General features: G+C 41.9%; 1 protein-coding gene across 2 annotated transcripts in view; it reads left to right on the forward strand.

Moving 5' to 3' along the window:
• The first annotated feature begins 10,868 nt into the window (after positions 1 to 10,868).
• Positions 10,869 to 17,080, forward strand: part of LOC124552597 (stress response protein NST1-like) — a 160,660-nt gene continuing 154,448 nt past the window's right edge. For both annotated transcript variants that reach the window (XM_047126921.1, XM_047126922.1), the window contains exon 1: positions 10,869 to 10,994. In XM_047126921.1, coding sequence (XP_046982877.1) covers positions 10,909 to 10,994 — 86 coding nt within the window. In that variant the 5' untranslated portion in view covers positions 10,869 to 10,908. The remainder of the gene's footprint in view (positions 10,995 to 17,080) is intronic.

Consider the following 17,080-nt stretch of genomic DNA (forward strand, 5'->3'; position numbering starts at 1 on the left):
GATTTTTGTGATTGTGGCTCAGAGCTTTCGGTATCCGTTCGCCCGATTTTTTAACCTTTCTCACTGCATGCAAATGTCGCACGATGGTGGAATGACCACAATTCATTACATATGCCAGTTCTTGAGTGTATTGACGTGTATCATTGTCGATTAATGCGTTTAAACGATCTTCGTCAAAATGCGAAAGTCTTCCTGGAGAGTCACCAATGTCAAAACGATCTTCCTGAAAACGATAAAACCATTTTCTTGCGGTGCTCTTCTGTCAAACAGTATTACCTCCAAATATGGCGCAAATATGTCTGGCTGCCTCCGCTGCTGTCACCCCTCTACTGAAACCAGGCAGAAGACTATGTCGGAAATGCTCTGATTTCTCCACTTAGCACTCCATTTTCTAGCGTCCGCAGCTCAACTCACGATTTCCAAACGACAAAATGACAATATCTAAACTCAAATAACAACAGTGAACTACAAATAACAAATGACAATCGATAAATAAACCCGTAGCAACCTGAATACCAACATGCAAAACACAAAGGCAACAAACTTATGCACCATCCTAATATTTGTGTACATTCTTAGAAAGAAAATGAGGCATTGCAACACGTGCCGGGCACAGCTAGCTGAGTTTACAAAATTCTACCAAACTAATTGAGCTCACAGTTCTCAGACTAATTCCAGCTGTTACAGCACAAAGTACGCTCCACAATGCACTGCGTAGTGGCTTGCGAAGTGAGCGAGCATAAATGTCTACTAACATGGCGTTGCGCCCAGCCATGCTGCATTTCAAGATGGAATCTGGACAGTGAGGAGAAGAGATAGATGAAAGAGTCGCCAATTGTCGTAGCCAGAAGCTGACGTTCTGCTAGTACTGCCGGGTCTGAGACAAATGGTGAGCAGGTGCCTTGTAGCCCGACGACGTACATGCGTAGCGTCTGGCGTCCCATGTAGGCAGGGGTGCTGGTTTACGTCCGCGACTTGCGTCACGTCCGGTAGTAAGCAGAGTTTACGTGTGCGCTGGACTAACCACCGTAGTCAAACCGCGGCGGGAACCACTACATCCCAACTCACTGAATCAATTCCCCATCTTCGCCAAATCTGGTTACTGTCTAGGTTTCCACAGTGTTTGCGCTGTCTGCCGATGTGGAAGCCAGGATGTGCTTTTTTTTCACATGTCGTCCTGAAAGCCACGGGTCGAGGAAATCAGGCAGATGCAGTATTCCTTGAAGTTCAAAAAGCGCCAGATTCAGTATCACACATACGTTTATTTAACAAAAGTACAATTATTATGATATCAAACAATATTTTTCACTGGGTTGAGGATTTCATGGTAGACAGAAGCAACACGGATGACGAGTCATCGATAGATGTGAAAGCAGCTTCAAGTGTGTCCCAGTGAAGTGTGTTAGGGCCCTTGTAGCTCCTGTTGTACATTAATCACCCGGTAGATTTCAAAGTGGTGTATAGATTTACAACCTGCTTTAAATGTTAAAAAATGTAAAATTTTACGAAAAAAAGTAATATCGTATGACTACGACATTAACAAGTCACAAGAGGAATCGGTCAATTCTTACAGATACTTGGGTGTAACAGTTGAACGGATATGAAGTGAAACGATCACATGAAAGTAGGTTCAGTGATAATTAAGGCAAGTGGCAGACTTCGGTTCGTTTGCAGGATAGAGACAAATGCAATGAGTATTGCTCTAGTGTGCATGACTCATACTAGACAGGACTAGCGTGGGATATTGAATGTATGCAGGGAATGGCGGTACGAATAGTCACTTTGTTTGACTCACTGGATACAGTTGCCGTAATGAAAAACCTGAACTGGCCGACTATAGATGCAGACCATCACGCAAAAACCTGCTTACAAAATTTCAAGAATCAGTAATGCGTGAATAATCTACTGTTATTCTTCAGTCCCCTGCGTATAGCTCCAGTAGGGACGGTGAAGACAAGATTAGACTCATTACGACACGCATGCATGCATTTCAACACGCTTCATACGCGAACATATACACCACCGTGCATGACACCGAACAGTGGTATGGCAAAGGCTACACAGCCTACTAATATCATTTCTCCCTGAAAGTTGCAGGTGCTGTTCTTTGTCGGGTAGTGTGCCCTTGACCTGCATTATGATATGATGTTGCTTATTATGTCTGAATACTGAAGGGTCGTTAGCCAAGTTATGATCACACAACAAACTTATAATCCCAGGGGAAATCGACACAACTCGCCCTAATCAGTAAACCAGTCTATAATCATGCTGATTAACTCCAATGAATAACACGTAGCTGATCGTTGAGTTTGACCACTGTGCACAACGATAACAGTGTCATCAAGAGAACAACAAACTTAGTTGTAGAGCAGATTATATATGTTAATAATAGGTCGCCTAAACATGGAGAACTTGTAGGACAATAAAGGCATCCTGAAATTTAAGTCAGGTCTGCTTGCAACAGCATTTTTATTTGCTCTAATTGATTAACAACAGCTCACGAAAAGTTGGCAAAGAGCAAATTTCTCTAAAATCTCAGTAGAATTTGCACAAAATGACGCTAACACTGCGAGGAGGTACCCTATTCATATTCAGAAGTACCTGTTGTATACTGATATTCCATGTTTTTCATTGTCAGGAGAATAATGTATTTGGTACTGATTTATTATATTTTTTCCATAACTACCATCCGGATAAAACCATTTTGCTTCAAAATGTTTTGGTGGTGAAAGTGTATTAGTCATCACCTTTTTTTTCAAATATACGCAAAATAAATTTTAACCATGAATGTGTTTAACCCACAAAACAATTTTTTTGGAATTATTATTTAATTTCATAGAATTGTAGTATAGAATTTATAATTTAATGACGAAACTTTAGAAAAATTCAAAGAAATTTCATCTGACATTTCCGATTTGAAATTCTTCTTCTTTTTATAGCGATTAGTTCGTATTTTATGGCGATCATTAATTACAGATTAGATGGAAAAATGTGAAAGGCGTCTATTACAGTGACAACTTTACTATGTTGTTATTCGCCTATGGTGATGGGGCTAGTGAACACGCCGCAGCAGTTCTGCGTATTGCGATGCAATATCGAGTATACTCTTCCTGGAAACGCAAGAGCAAGCTGGCCAGTCCCTAATACATCTGCTCAGTGATACCGCAAGGAGGAACAACGAGCTCTTACACAAAGTTATATCAACCCTTTCACGGTATGTTTTAAATCAGTTTCAATGCACTGTTTTTATTGTTTGCTAAATGCTTTAATACAGGATGTGGCAGTCAAACCTTCATTTTTTAAAAGTATGTAAAATAAACACGGATGCAGAAAGCAAAATTTTATTCATTTTATTCCCCCACCATGAACCAAGGACTTTGCCGTCGGTGGAAAGGCTTGCGTACCTCAACGATACAGATAGCCGTACCGTAGGTTTGTTGAGAGGCCAGACAAACGTGTGGCTCCTGAAGAGGGGCAACGTGTGGTTCCTGAAGAGGGGCAGCAGCCTTTTCAGTAGTTGCAGGGGCTACAGTCTGGATGATTGACTGATCTGGCCTTGTAACACTAACCAAAACGGCCTTGCTGTTCTGGTACTGCGAACGGCTTAAAGCAAGGGAAAACTACAGAAGTAATTTTTCCCGAGGGCATTCAACTTTACTGTATGATTAAATGATGATGGCGACCTCTTGGGTAAAATATTCCGGAGGTAAAATAGTCCTCCATTCGGATCTCCTGGCGGGAACTACACAGGAGGACGTTGTTATAAGGAGAAAGAAAACTGGCGTACTACAGGTCGGAGCGTGGAATGTCAGATCCCTTAATCGGGCAGGTAGGTTAGAAAATTTAAAAATGGAAATGGATAGGTTAAAGTTAAATATAGTGGGAATTAGTGAAGTTCGGTGGCAGGAGGAACAAGACTTGTGGTCAGGTGAATACAGGGTTTTAAATACAAAATCAAATAGGGGTAATGCAGGAGTAGGTTTAATAATGAATAAAAAAATAGGAGAGCGGGTAAGGTACTATAAACAGAATAGTGAACGCATTATTGTGGATAAGATAGACACGAAGCCCACGCCTACTACAGTAGTACAAGTTTATATGCCAACTAGCTCCGCAGATGACAAAGAGATTGATGAAATGTATGATGATATAAAAGAAATTATTCAGATAGTGAAGGGAGACGAAACTTTAATAGTCATGGGTGACTGGAATTCGATAGATGGAAAAGGAAGAGAAGGAAACGTAGCACGTGAATATGGAATGGGGGTAAGGAATGAAAGAGGAGGCCGCGTGGTAAAATTTTGCACAGACCATAACTTAATCATTGCTAACACTTGGTTCAAGAATCATGAAAGAAGGCTGCATACATGGAAGAACCCTGGTGATACTAGAAGGTATCAGATAGATTATATAATGGTAAAACAGAGATTTAGGAACCAGGATCTAAATTGTAAGACATTTCCAGGGGCAGATGAGGACTCTGGCCACAATCTATTGGTTATGAACTGTAGATTAAAACTGAAGAAATTGCAAAAAGGTGGAAATTTAAGGAGATGGGACATGGATAAACTGACAGAACCAGAGATTTTAGAGAGTTTCAGGGAGAGCATAAGGAAACAATTGACAGGAATGGGGGAAAGACATACAGTAGAATAAGAATGGGTAGCTTTGAGGGATGAAATAGTGAAAGCAGCAGGGAATCAAGTAGGTAAAAAGACGAGGGCTAGTAGAAATCCTTGGGTAACAGAAGAAGCATTTAATTTAATGGACGAAAGGAGAAAATATAAAAATGCAGTAAATGAAGCAGGCAAAAAAGAATACAAACGTCTCAAAAATGAGATCTACAGGAAGTGCAAAATGGCTAAGAAGGGATGACTAGAGCACAAATGTAAGGATGTAAAGGCGTATATCACTAGGGGTAAGATAGATACTGCGTAGAGGAAAATTAAAGAGACTTTTGGAGAAAAGAGAACCACTTGTATGAATATCAAGAGCTCAGATGGAAACCCAGTTCTAAGCAAAGAAGGGAAAGCAGAAAGGTGGAAGGAGCATATAGAGGGTCTATACAAGGGCGATATACTTGAGGACAATATTATGGAAATGGAAGAGGATGTAGATGAAGATGAAATGGGAGATACGATACTGTGTGAAGAGTTTGACAGAGCACTGAAGGACCTGAGTCGAAACAAGGCCCCCGGAGTAGACAACATTCCATTAGAATTACTGACAGCCTTGGGAGAGCCAGTCCTGACAAAACTCTTCCATCTGGTGAGCAAGATGTACGAGACAGGCGAAATACTCTCAGACTTCAAGAAGAATATAATAATTCCAATCCCAAAGTAAGCAGGTGTTGACAGATGAGAAAGTTACCGAACTATCAGTTTAATAAGTCACAGCTGCAAAATACTAACGCGAATTCTTTACACATGAATGGAAAAACTGGTAGAAGCTGACCTCGGGGAAGATCAGTTTGGATTCTGTAGAAATATTGGAACACGCGAGGCAATACTGACCCTACGACTTATCTTAGAAGAAAGATTAAGGAAAGGCAAACCTACGTTTCTAGCATTAGTAGATTTCGAAAAAGCTTTTGACAATGTTGTCTGGAATACTTCCTTTCAAATTCTGAAGGTGGCAGGGGTAAAATACAGGGAGCGAAAGGCTATTTACAATTTCTACAGAAACCAGATGGCAGTTATAAGAGTCGAGGGGCATGAAACGGAAACTGAGGTTGGGAAGGGTGTGAGACAGGGTTGTAGCCTCTCCCCGGTGTTATTCAATCTGTATACAGAGCAAGCAGTAAAGGATACAAAAAAAGTTCGGAGAAGGTATTAAAATCCATGGAGAAGAAATAAAAACTTTACGGTTCGCCGATGACATTGTAATACTGTCAGTGACAGCAAAGGACTTGGAAGAACAGTTTACGGAATGGACAGTGTCTTGAAAGGAGGGTATAAGATGAACATCAACAAAAGCAAACCAAGGATAATGGAATGTAGTCGAATTAAGTCGGGTGATGCTGAGGGATTTAGATTAGGAAATGAGACACTTAAAGTAGTAAAGGAGTTTTGCTATTTGGGGAGAAAAATAACTGATGATTGTCGAAGTAGAGAGGATATAAAATGTAGACTGGCAATGGCAAGGAAAGCGTTTCTGAACAAGAAAAATTTGTTAAATCGAATATAGATTTAAATGTCAGGAAGTCGTTTCTGAAAGTATTTGTATGGAGTGTAGCCGTGTATGTAAGTGAAACGTGGACGATAAATAGTTTAGAAAAGAAGAGAATAGAAGCTTTCGAAATGTGGTGCAACAGAAGAATGCTGAAGATTAGATGGGTAGATCACATGACTAATGAGGAGGTATTGAATAGAAATGGGGAGAAGAGGAGTTTGTGGCACAACTTGACTAGAAGAAGGGATCGGTTGGTAGGACATATTCTGAGGCATCAAGGGATCACCAATTTAGTATTGGAGGGCAGCGTGGAGGGTAAAAATCGTAGAGGGAGACCAAGAGATGAATACACTAAGCAGATTCAGAAGGATGTAGGCTGCAGTAGTTACTGGGAGATGAAGAAGGTTGCACAGGATAGAGTAGCATATCTCATTCTGCGTTAAAAAACATTTAAGAAACATCAACACTTTTTTTCATTTTTTGAAAATAACATCAGCCAGATGACGTCCTTCTCGATCACGGCATTCTCGCAGGCGATTGACACAGCTGTTCATCACATGATGGAGCAAACCCTGAGGAATTCTCTCGATTTCCAGCGGGATTCTTGCCAATGTTATGACGTCTTTCTTCGTACACTTTGCTTTCAGGGTAACTCCAGAAGAAATAAATCAGTAGCTGTGCGGTGGAGCGAACGGCGGGAGGGGGGAGGGAGGGGGGGTGGGAATCAACCATTTAGGAAAAACCAATGAGAACATTCATGCTCATGCGGGGTGTGTGATTTGTTGCTCCATCTTGTTCAAATAAGTTTCACCATTCACTGCATACTGACGAAGTCGAGGTATGAAGAATGCCCTTAACATTGTTGAATAGCGCTCACCCTTCACGGTCACAGGTTGCCCTCTTTCATTCTCAAAAAATGAGGGTCTATTATTCCCGATGACGGCATTGCACACCAAACTGTTATCTTGGTTGAGTGCGAGGGTTTTTCAAGGAGTAGTCGCTGAGGGTTCCGATCACTCCAATATCTAAAGTTCAATTTTTTCAAATATCAATTGTGAAAATATTCCTCGTCACTCGTCCAGAGGTTGTCAACAAGCACCTCGTTTCCTTCAACCATTTGCAAAACACTTTCTCAGAAATGCTGTCGGACATCAAAGTCGTTATTATTCAAAGCGTTAACCACTTGGATTTTGTATAGGTGGTGATGTAAGTGTAACCTCAGAATCATTCGGACAGTCCTGTTAGGAATTCCAAGCTCAACACTCTGTCTACGCGCCGATCTCCGGGGGCTTCTTCCCACAGCAATTCTTACACGTTCCACATTCTCGGGAGTGCGCACTGTCTTCGTTCTGCCACCTCTTTTCCTTGTTGTTTCACCGACGTTTTCAAAGTTTTCGACCCAAGTTTTTATTGAGTTAACCGAAGGCATCAGCCTATTACGACTAATTTGAAAATGCGCCTAGAAACGACGCTGAGCGGCTACATAGCTACCGCTTTGGTAGAATGCTTTCACTGCAAACGACCGTTGTTGCTTAGCCACTGGTCCATGGTTACTGAAATGCTTTGTGTTGGAGAACACAGTGGTGACCTTGGTTACTCGCCCCCTACTACTTCCAACGTTTCTGCGCACTGTGAAATACACCGCCTGGCAGAAAAAGTGAAGCCCCAGAAAGGATGTTGGAAATGAAATGAATCTTCACTGGTTGAGAGGGTCTGTGATGCTACTTCAATGATTAAAAACTCGAGTGAGGTTTACAAGAAACTTGACAGCATGAGCCCACTTATCAGACTGAGCACCACATCTGGCCTGGATGCATGTACTGATTCGGTTGGGGTGGTTGTCACAAAGCCGTTCTATCCTCTCCTGAGGCAAGAAGGCCCACAACTGTTGCGTCTGGTCTTTCATGTTATGAAGATCGGCACAAGAATGGAGTAAACGTCCAAACTGTTCCCATACACGTTCTATCGAGGACAGATTTGGGGATCTTACTGGCTGCGGATGTACCTCAACATCACGCAGGCAGTTCATACAGGAGTGTGCCATGAGTGGACGAGCCTTTTCTTGTTGACAACCACAATACTGTCGCATGAGCGGTAACACATTAGGACGCAGGATGTTAGTGACGTACCATTGTGCTGTCGGAGTTCCCTCAGTCACTAACAGTCGCGAATTGAAGTCGTACCCGATGGCTCCCCACACCATGACGCCATGACTCTGCTGTACCTTTTCAAATCGCTGGAAAAATAGGATCTCTCCCTAAGCTAAGGTAGGATAGCTAAGGTAGAATATTCAAAATTTCTAGGTGTATGCATTGATGAGGGGTTGAACTGGAAAAAACACACTGAGGATCTGCTGAAACGTTTGAGTTCAGCTACTTATGCTATTAGGGTCATTGCAAATTTTGGCGATATACATCTGAGTAAATTAGCTTACTACGCCTATTTTCATTCTCTGCTTTCGTATGGCATCATATTCTGGGGTAACTCATCATTGAGTAAAAGTGTGTTCATTGCGCAAGAGCGTGTAATCAGAATAACTGCTGGAGCTCATCCAAGATCATCCTGCAGACACTTATTTAAAGAGCTAGAGATCTTCACTGTAGCCTCACAATATCTATATTCACTTATGAAATTTGTCATTAACAATCCGAACGAGTTCAAAAGTAATAGCAGTGTACATGGCTACAACACTAGGAGAAAGGATGATCTTCACTACTCAAGGTTAAATCTAACTTTGGCTCAGGAGGGGGTAAATTATGATGCCACTAAACTCTTTGGTCACTTACCTAATAGCATCAAAAGTCTGACAGATAGCCAAATAGCATTTGTAAGGAAATTAAAAGAATTTCTTAATGGCAACTCCTTCTACTCATTAGATGAATTTTTGGATATAGTAAGTGGGTAATATCCCCAACCCCCACAAAAAAATTAAAAATATTACGGGTCGTGTAATATTTCGTGTAATGTAATATCTTGTATAGACACCTTTTATTAACCTGACACGTTCCACGTCATTATGAAGTGTCGTATTCATGATCTATGGAACAAGTACTAATCTAATCTAATCTAATTTGTGGCCGCAATACTCGCCGACGGTGGTCGACCGGGATAATGCAAACTCATGATACATCTACATCTACATCTACATTCATACTCCGCAAGCCACCCAACGGTGTGTGGCGGAGGGCACTTTACGTGCCACTGTCATTACCTCCATTTTCTGTTCCAGTCGCGTATGGTTCGCGGGAAGAACGACTGTCATCAGTATTTCAGCAGCACTCCAAAAGCAAACTGGTTACCGGTGTGCTGTCAATGGCACCTTACGCTTAGGACGGTAATTCTCTACTTCGGCTCCTTCTAGTCTCCAACCAGTAGGATGAAACAGGTCACAAGTAGACCATTACCTGTTACTGGATGGCTGGCGCTGGTGTGAAGGGGTTACAATGTGCTTGGTGCACAATTCGGCGATCCTCCCTTGTGGTGGTCATACTTGGTCGTCTGGAACCATGACAACGAGTATGCTTTCCGCCACGTTCCCACGCAGTCTAACATTGGGCCACTGACATCCAAATGCCCCACAAATCTGTATATCGTACAACTCGACAACAGACCAAATGAGACCCACAGTGCCATTTCAAACTCCATCAGGTGCTGATAGTGCTGTCTCACACGACTACGTGGCATCTCGGTGTCCTTCATAGTGATCACTTGGCATCCGACGCTGTTCACGTCCCTTATATACCCTACAGAAACTTGTAACAACACTAAACACTAATAACACTAATGCACTCTGGTAGCCGTTTACATGTCACAGAAAATTGCCGCTCTACTCATTTACTTACTCGACGATGGTGTTTACATGTACGAAATACGTTGACCTCTGACCATGTCTTCTGGATGCTTCAATTATTTTGTTTCAGGCAGAGTACAATATTAGTAACTAATATAAGAAACAGACGAAACACACACGAACAGGGTCAGCATAAATGACCACAGGGTGTACTGCTCTGGTACAAGGAGAACTATTCTTAGTCATCCAGTTCGGGAGTTGTAGCGCTCTTACAGGAAAGGAAACTTTCTCCACAACAAGCGCTCCCCGCTCCATAGTTTACAGAGATACTATACAGCCTTGCAGCAAATACAGCAATAAGTGACGCCATTGCAACTTGCGTCTTTACGTCCCTTTATATCGATATTTTGTTCCTTCCCGTTTCTTGGACATTGAATAGGTGATTATTGAAATATCCCTCATAGTAAGAAGCGCAGTTTTACAAGCGAATGTCTCATACCACTGTTTTTGAGATGAACGATTTATATTCTAAGCACATTTTCGTGCGTTTCTGAGCGTTCGAGACCACCCTTTATCACTTAAAAACGTAACTACTTCGTTACTAGCAACATAACATTTAATTTTCGTCTCCCAAAGAAGCCATAACATACTGGAACTTACAGCACCATAGATAAACATTTTATACAAATATACAACAGCAACACAGCTGCTCCCATGTCTTCCTACGATGGATATATGTGTTAATACTAGGCAGATAACAATGACGAATGAGCAGATGCCTTTTTGCTGCTTCTATAATACTTTTATTTTCATGGACTCTCCTAATGCACAATAATCTTGGTTGAACTGGCAAAATGTAATCAAATTAGAGTTCTGCACTAACTGATACATTTCTCTTTCGGCGCAGATTTCGGTTACTGCTGTTGGCAGCCTTGGTCGTCCTGGTGATGGCCGGAAGCGTAGCAGCACGCGAGGAGACGAAACGACAGGACAGCGATGACAGCACAGACTTGCAAGCAGATGGTGAAAAGAGGTTGGAAATCCTTGTTATAATTCTTGCTTCACTGACAAAATATTTTTCTGAAGATGACTGAAGAGTGGAAATTGAAAAGATTCTAAGCACCAAATCTCACATTTGTCGCCGCGAGGTCTATCGCACCTTGCCACGATTCGCGCGGCTCCCCCCGTCGGAGGTTCGAGTCCTCCCTCGGGCATGGGTGTGTGTTGTCCTCAGCATAAGTTAGTTTAATCTGATAAGTAGTGTGTAAGCCTAGGGACCGATGACCTCAGTAGTTTGGTCCCATAGGAACTTACCACAAATTAAAAAAAAAAAATTCACATTTTTCAGGAGACTCAAAAAACAAGGTACCTCTCTATGTACACAACTCATTTGCATCTAAAAAATTGAGAAGTAATTCTGATATTGCAAATTATGCTGCCCACCTCAGCTATGAAAAAAAAGAGAGGCAGACAAATTAGAAAATAAGTCCTTTATTACGAAAGTTGTAAGTGCCAACCAAGAAACTGACTGGTTCTAAGAGTAATAAGAAAGTTTTTACTGGTTGATTCTTGCAAAGAAGAAAACGCAATTTATTCATACGGAAATCACCGTTACCGGCCCTGAAGCGACAGGTTCATATTCAGACAGCTGTTCACGTTTTCAGACATTTGTTGTTGTTTACACTAGTTGTTGGCTGTTTTGTCAACAACTAAACAATAACACATGTAATATAAACATGAATAGCCGTCTGATGATGAACTTGTCGGTGCGAAACCAGAAACAGCGCTATATATGTAAACAAATAACATTTTTCCCAGTGGCTGGTTGTACTCGTCTTTGCATGAACCAGTTTGTATTTGGCGTCTTTGACATTTTTGATAGTTTGGCTATATACAAAATACATGATGATTCGTACAGTTTTTAACAGAACAGCAGGAAGACAGTTTTGTTCCGAGTGCCATTAATAATGAGGCATTACATTTTATTTGCGATAATACAAGTATAGAAATACAGCATTAAGTTTTTAACTGATAGAACTGTACTCTCATATCTTCTGAATTTTGAAACTCTAGAGAAGCAGAGCTTGGCACAAAGACCACGCGCCATCAGCTGAGGCATGCTTGAAATGGTTTCTTCGTGGTCTGGCATCCGGATGAAGCGTAGGAACAAGCAAGATTACCGAGAATACAGCAACACTGAAATGCGTTTTGTCAAAAAAATGTCGCGTAGAACCTATTCAATTTCCACACTTCAAATATTTAATGATTTAGCCTAATTATGGTATAATGTTAATTTCTCCACCCATTAACAGTTCTCTGATTTACTTATTCTCGTATCTTTGCTTATAACACCAGAGGATGCACATGGGTGACATTAAACGAACGTGATGCACATTTTAAAACATCTTGAGTTGTGTCATTTCTGTAAGCTTTTTCGTGTTGCGATTTTAATTTTTTTGCAGAAATACAAGCCAGATGCTTTAGTGATCATGCAGCCACAGCCAGATATAGGAGTTGTAGCATTCAAGTTGTTTCCATATTTTTTACAGTAAGCTACATAATAGTCTCATATCACCATTGCAGCGTTAATTTGCGAGAGTTGAATAACACTGTACTTACCTTAACAAATGTATTTATTTTCAAGGATTTCTAGCCAGAAGCATCAACGACCTAGATCACGTCATCCTTTACAAACGTCTGTAATGATAAACAACTCCAACATGATACCTCCCCTCTGAAGAAGTTGAACGAAACTTGTGTGTATGAGGGATGTCAATAAAACAAATTCCTCAATTAAACATGATCACACCAGAAGGTATTAAAGAAATAGATCGATATTCAGTCGACTGCAGTGCAATTATGGAGCATCAAGCATTTCGTTCACACGTAGGAGTGCGAAAGAAAAGATGAAAAACATTTCTGCACAGAACCAAGCCAATGAGACAGTACAACAGACTATTCTTACAATTAGACACTTACTGAATCACAATATTCTCTAGAATCACGGGTAAAGATATGTTAATGCTGACACTAAAATACACAACGGAAATAGATTTGCTGAAGAAAACCAAATACCAGCGCATAAAATAAAAGACAGTGTAATACCAATTTAAAGGCAGGTAGTCAAAGGATCTGGAGAGGCTAATTATTAAGTTTCGTAATATGTGACTGAATGACTTATGCGCATCTCCACACTACGAGGTAGTGACGTTTTCTTCCACATTGGCTACTGTGACTCATTGTGGCACAAACTTCACGAGATAACAGAATTTCTGGTACATTTGGCTAAACACAAACGCATTCAACCTATCACCCACGCGTCACGAAAATTAGAAACTTGTGTCCATGAGACTATTCTGCACTGGGGAAAGTCAAGACGAGTATAACAGAAATGAGAAGAGTTAACTTTGGTGGACAGCAAAAAGCCTTAGGATGGTGAAATGTTCTTTGGCACGGTATGGCGCTGACCTGGAGTATAGGATTGTGCACCGTCTTGCTAAGTGCGCAGATTTCTGGTAGAGACCTGTACGCAAGTCAAAATGTGTCATCAGAGCTCTTAATCAGATCATACTGAGCGACGACGGTAGGTTACCAGGAGTAAACATAGCGGCTAAGCATTCCGCCATACGGGGCCATTACCTCTCGTTTGAGACAAGGTCTTCCAAAATCAGTATGTGCTCTTGTTGCAATTGCTGCACTATCTGATGAGAAGAATCCGGAAGTCCCTATGTAACGCAGAATTGAGCACTAGATGCCACGAGAGTCGGACCCGCCAGTACAAAAGGAGGCAGGGTGTATTGTGCTGTCAGTAGGGATACAGAAGCAGTAACAGTGTAATTGAGCAGCAGAGCTCAGTTACTTCGTACATGGAAGTCACCAGAGTAATAAATCTATCGACATTTCAATCCACCTAATGCTGCAAATGTCGAGTGTTGGTGATGTGATTGTAAAGCGGAAACACGAAGGAACAACTAAAGTTAGCCCATGTCCAGGGAGACCTCATGTACTAACGAATGGGGATCTTCGAGCATTGCGGAGGATAATTGTGAAAAATCGCATGATATCAGCAGAAGGAATCACTGCCCAGCTAGAACAATGAGTGTGTGTCAGGAGTTAAAAATAATGGGTTACAATGATCGAGCAATTCCGCATAAACCATAAGTTTATACACGGTATAACGGGTATAGCTGCAGATATTTTTATATGCGGTACCTTAATATATGCTCACTCAGTGTGTTGGTTGTTTTTTCTCTGCGTCGAAAAGTCTTTCCACAAACACATCACATAATTTACTACCGAATGTTTTTTGCACGGTCGTAACTGCAACACTAAGTGGACTACACCTGTCAGCATAGACTGACCGATTTTCGTCCACACTTAAATACCTGACCTGCTGCCCAGGGGAAAATAAGCGTTAATGGCTTGCTCTCGCCCCGTGTACTTGGATCTACTAACCAACCTACCTGTGTAATTATTAGTCTCAAAATGACGTGAATAATGACGTAATGTTGATCAGTAGATCATTCTCAGTCATCAGCCATCGATAGAAATATCTGCACTTATAACCACTACAGTTTGTATTTTAAACGCTAATCGACACTTGAGTTTCTGTAAGTAGCGAGGTACTGGACAGTGGATGATAGGAAACAACTGATTTAGAGTGATGAATCACACTCTACTCTGTGGTTGTCGGGTGGAAGGGTTAGGATTAGGCGAATGCTTGGAGAACATTTCCCGCAATCATGTGTAGTGCCAACAGTTAAGTATAGAGAAGGTGGTGTTACGGTATGGGGGTATTCTTCATGGTTAGGGTGTGCTTCCCTTAAGAAAAAAATAAACGCATAAGGATATGAACACATTTTAGACCATTGTGTACTGCGTACAGCAGAAAAACAGTTGGGAAATGGTGGTTGATTGTATTAGCATAACAATTCAGTCTGTCATAAGCAATATCTGTGAGGCACTGGTTTCTGAACAATAAAGTTCCTGAAATTAACTAGCCTCCCCAGAGTCCCGACTTGAACCCAATGGAACACATTTGGGATGATTTACACCGTCGACTTCGCTCCAGAGCTGTGACAGTTTTTGAGAAAATATGGGGTGCTATACCCCCAGAGACATTATTCGGAATGTGTTCCCAGCAGACTACAAGCCCTCAGAAAGGAGGAGGGTAGACACAATAAGACAAGTATTACAATTATAAACTGTATGTTTGTCATGAGGTAACTTAACTACCGGCACACAAATACCTGGACTTCATTTCATCCGGTATTTGAAAATGAGAGCACTTTGCGATTTCCAATAAATTTTACACACAATTTCAAATCCTTACGAAACTTTTGTTCGCCTGCAATTCCCACAAATTGTGAAAAGAAAAAAAAACTTTTGTCGCTTACTACATTTTCGCTCTTCATGCAGGGAAATTTAGCATCAAATGTGACGTTCTAATTTATTACGTCCTTACTACCGACTCATTTCGCAACACTTTGCAGACAGTATCCACATACGCACATCAAAAAAAGTTTTGCCTCACCTCGGTGCCGGCCGAAGTGGCCGTGCGGTTAAAGGCGCTGCAGTCTGGAACCGCAAGACCGCTACAGTCGCAGGTTCGAATCCTGCCTCGGGCATGGATGTTTGTGATGTCCTTAGGTTAGTTAGGTTTAACTAGTTCTAAGTTCTAGGGGACTAATGACCTCAGTAGTTGAGTCCCATAGTGCTCAGAGCCATTTGAACCTCACCTCGGTTCCGAGAGTTCCGGAACTTGTACAGAAAATTGGAATAGAGATCAACATAAACATCATTTCCGCCCTTTTTATTGCTCATGAAGACCACACATTGCATGTTGTACCACCTTCAGAGGTGGTGGTCCAGACTGCTGTACACACCGATACCTCTAATACACAGTAGCACGTCCTCTTGCATTGATGCATGCCTGTATTCGTCGTGACATACTATTCACAAGTTCATCAAGAGACTGTTAGTCCAGAAGTTCCCAATCCTGAAATTCGGCGTAGATCCTCAGAGTGGTTGGTGGCTCACGTCGTCCATAAACAGCCCTTTTCAATCTATCCCAGGCATGTTCGATAGGGTTCATGTCCGGAGAATAAGCTGGACACTGTAGTCGAGCGATATTGTCATCCTGAAGAAAGTCATTCACAAGATGTGCACGATGGGCGCGCAAACTGTTGTCCATGAAGACGAATGCCTCGCCAATATTCTGCCGATGTGGTTGCACTAACGGTCGAAGGATGGCATTCACGTATCGTACAGCCGTTACGGCGCCTTCCATGACCACCACCGGCGTACGTCGGTCCCACATAATGCCACTCCGAACAGCAGGGAACCTCCACCTTGCTGCACTCGCTGGACGGTGTGTCTAAGGCGTTCAGCCTGATCGGGTTGCCTCCAAACACGTCTCCGACGATTGTCTGGTTGAAGGCATATGCGACACTCATCGGTGAATAAAACGTGATGCCAATCCTGAGCGGTCCATTTGGCATGTTGGACTACAGACAACACGAGCCGTGTACCTCCTACCTGGTGGAATGACTGGAACTGATCGGCTGTCGGAACCCCTCCGTCTAATAGACGCTGCTCATACATGGTTGTTTACATCTTTCGGCGGGTTTAGTGACATCTCTGAACAGTCAAAGGTACTATGTCTGTGATACAAAATCCACAGTCAACGTCTATCTTCAGGAGTTCTGGGAACTGGGGTAATGCAAAACTTTTTTTGGTGTATGTATATGACTAAATGTACCTGTCAAATTATATCACTGTACGATCCATACAAGGTGTACAGCTTTGCTTACGCCGTTTTTTCCCCAACATTTGAGGCTTTAATGAAACAAATTGGTTACACATGTCACATTCAAAGTATTTTCCATCGCTGGCAACTACTTTCTCCCATCTCGTCCTTTGAAGCGATCCACGAATCGATCCACTTTATGACTTCCTCATGTGATCGGAAGTGTTGGTCAGACAGGCCATGCGCCATTGATCTAAACACGTGATAGTCAGAGGGAGCTACGTCTGGAAAATACGCCGAGTGGGATAGCACTTCCCATTTTAACGTTTCCAAGTACGTTTTGAACTCTTTTGCAACGTGGGGTCGAGCGT

This window comes from Schistocerca americana, chromosome 10 (assembly GCF_021461395.2).
Source record: "Schistocerca americana isolate TAMUIC-IGC-003095 chromosome 10, iqSchAmer2.1, whole genome shotgun sequence".
NCBI classification, from domain to species: Eukaryota; Metazoa; Arthropoda; class Insecta; order Orthoptera; family Acrididae; genus Schistocerca; species Schistocerca americana.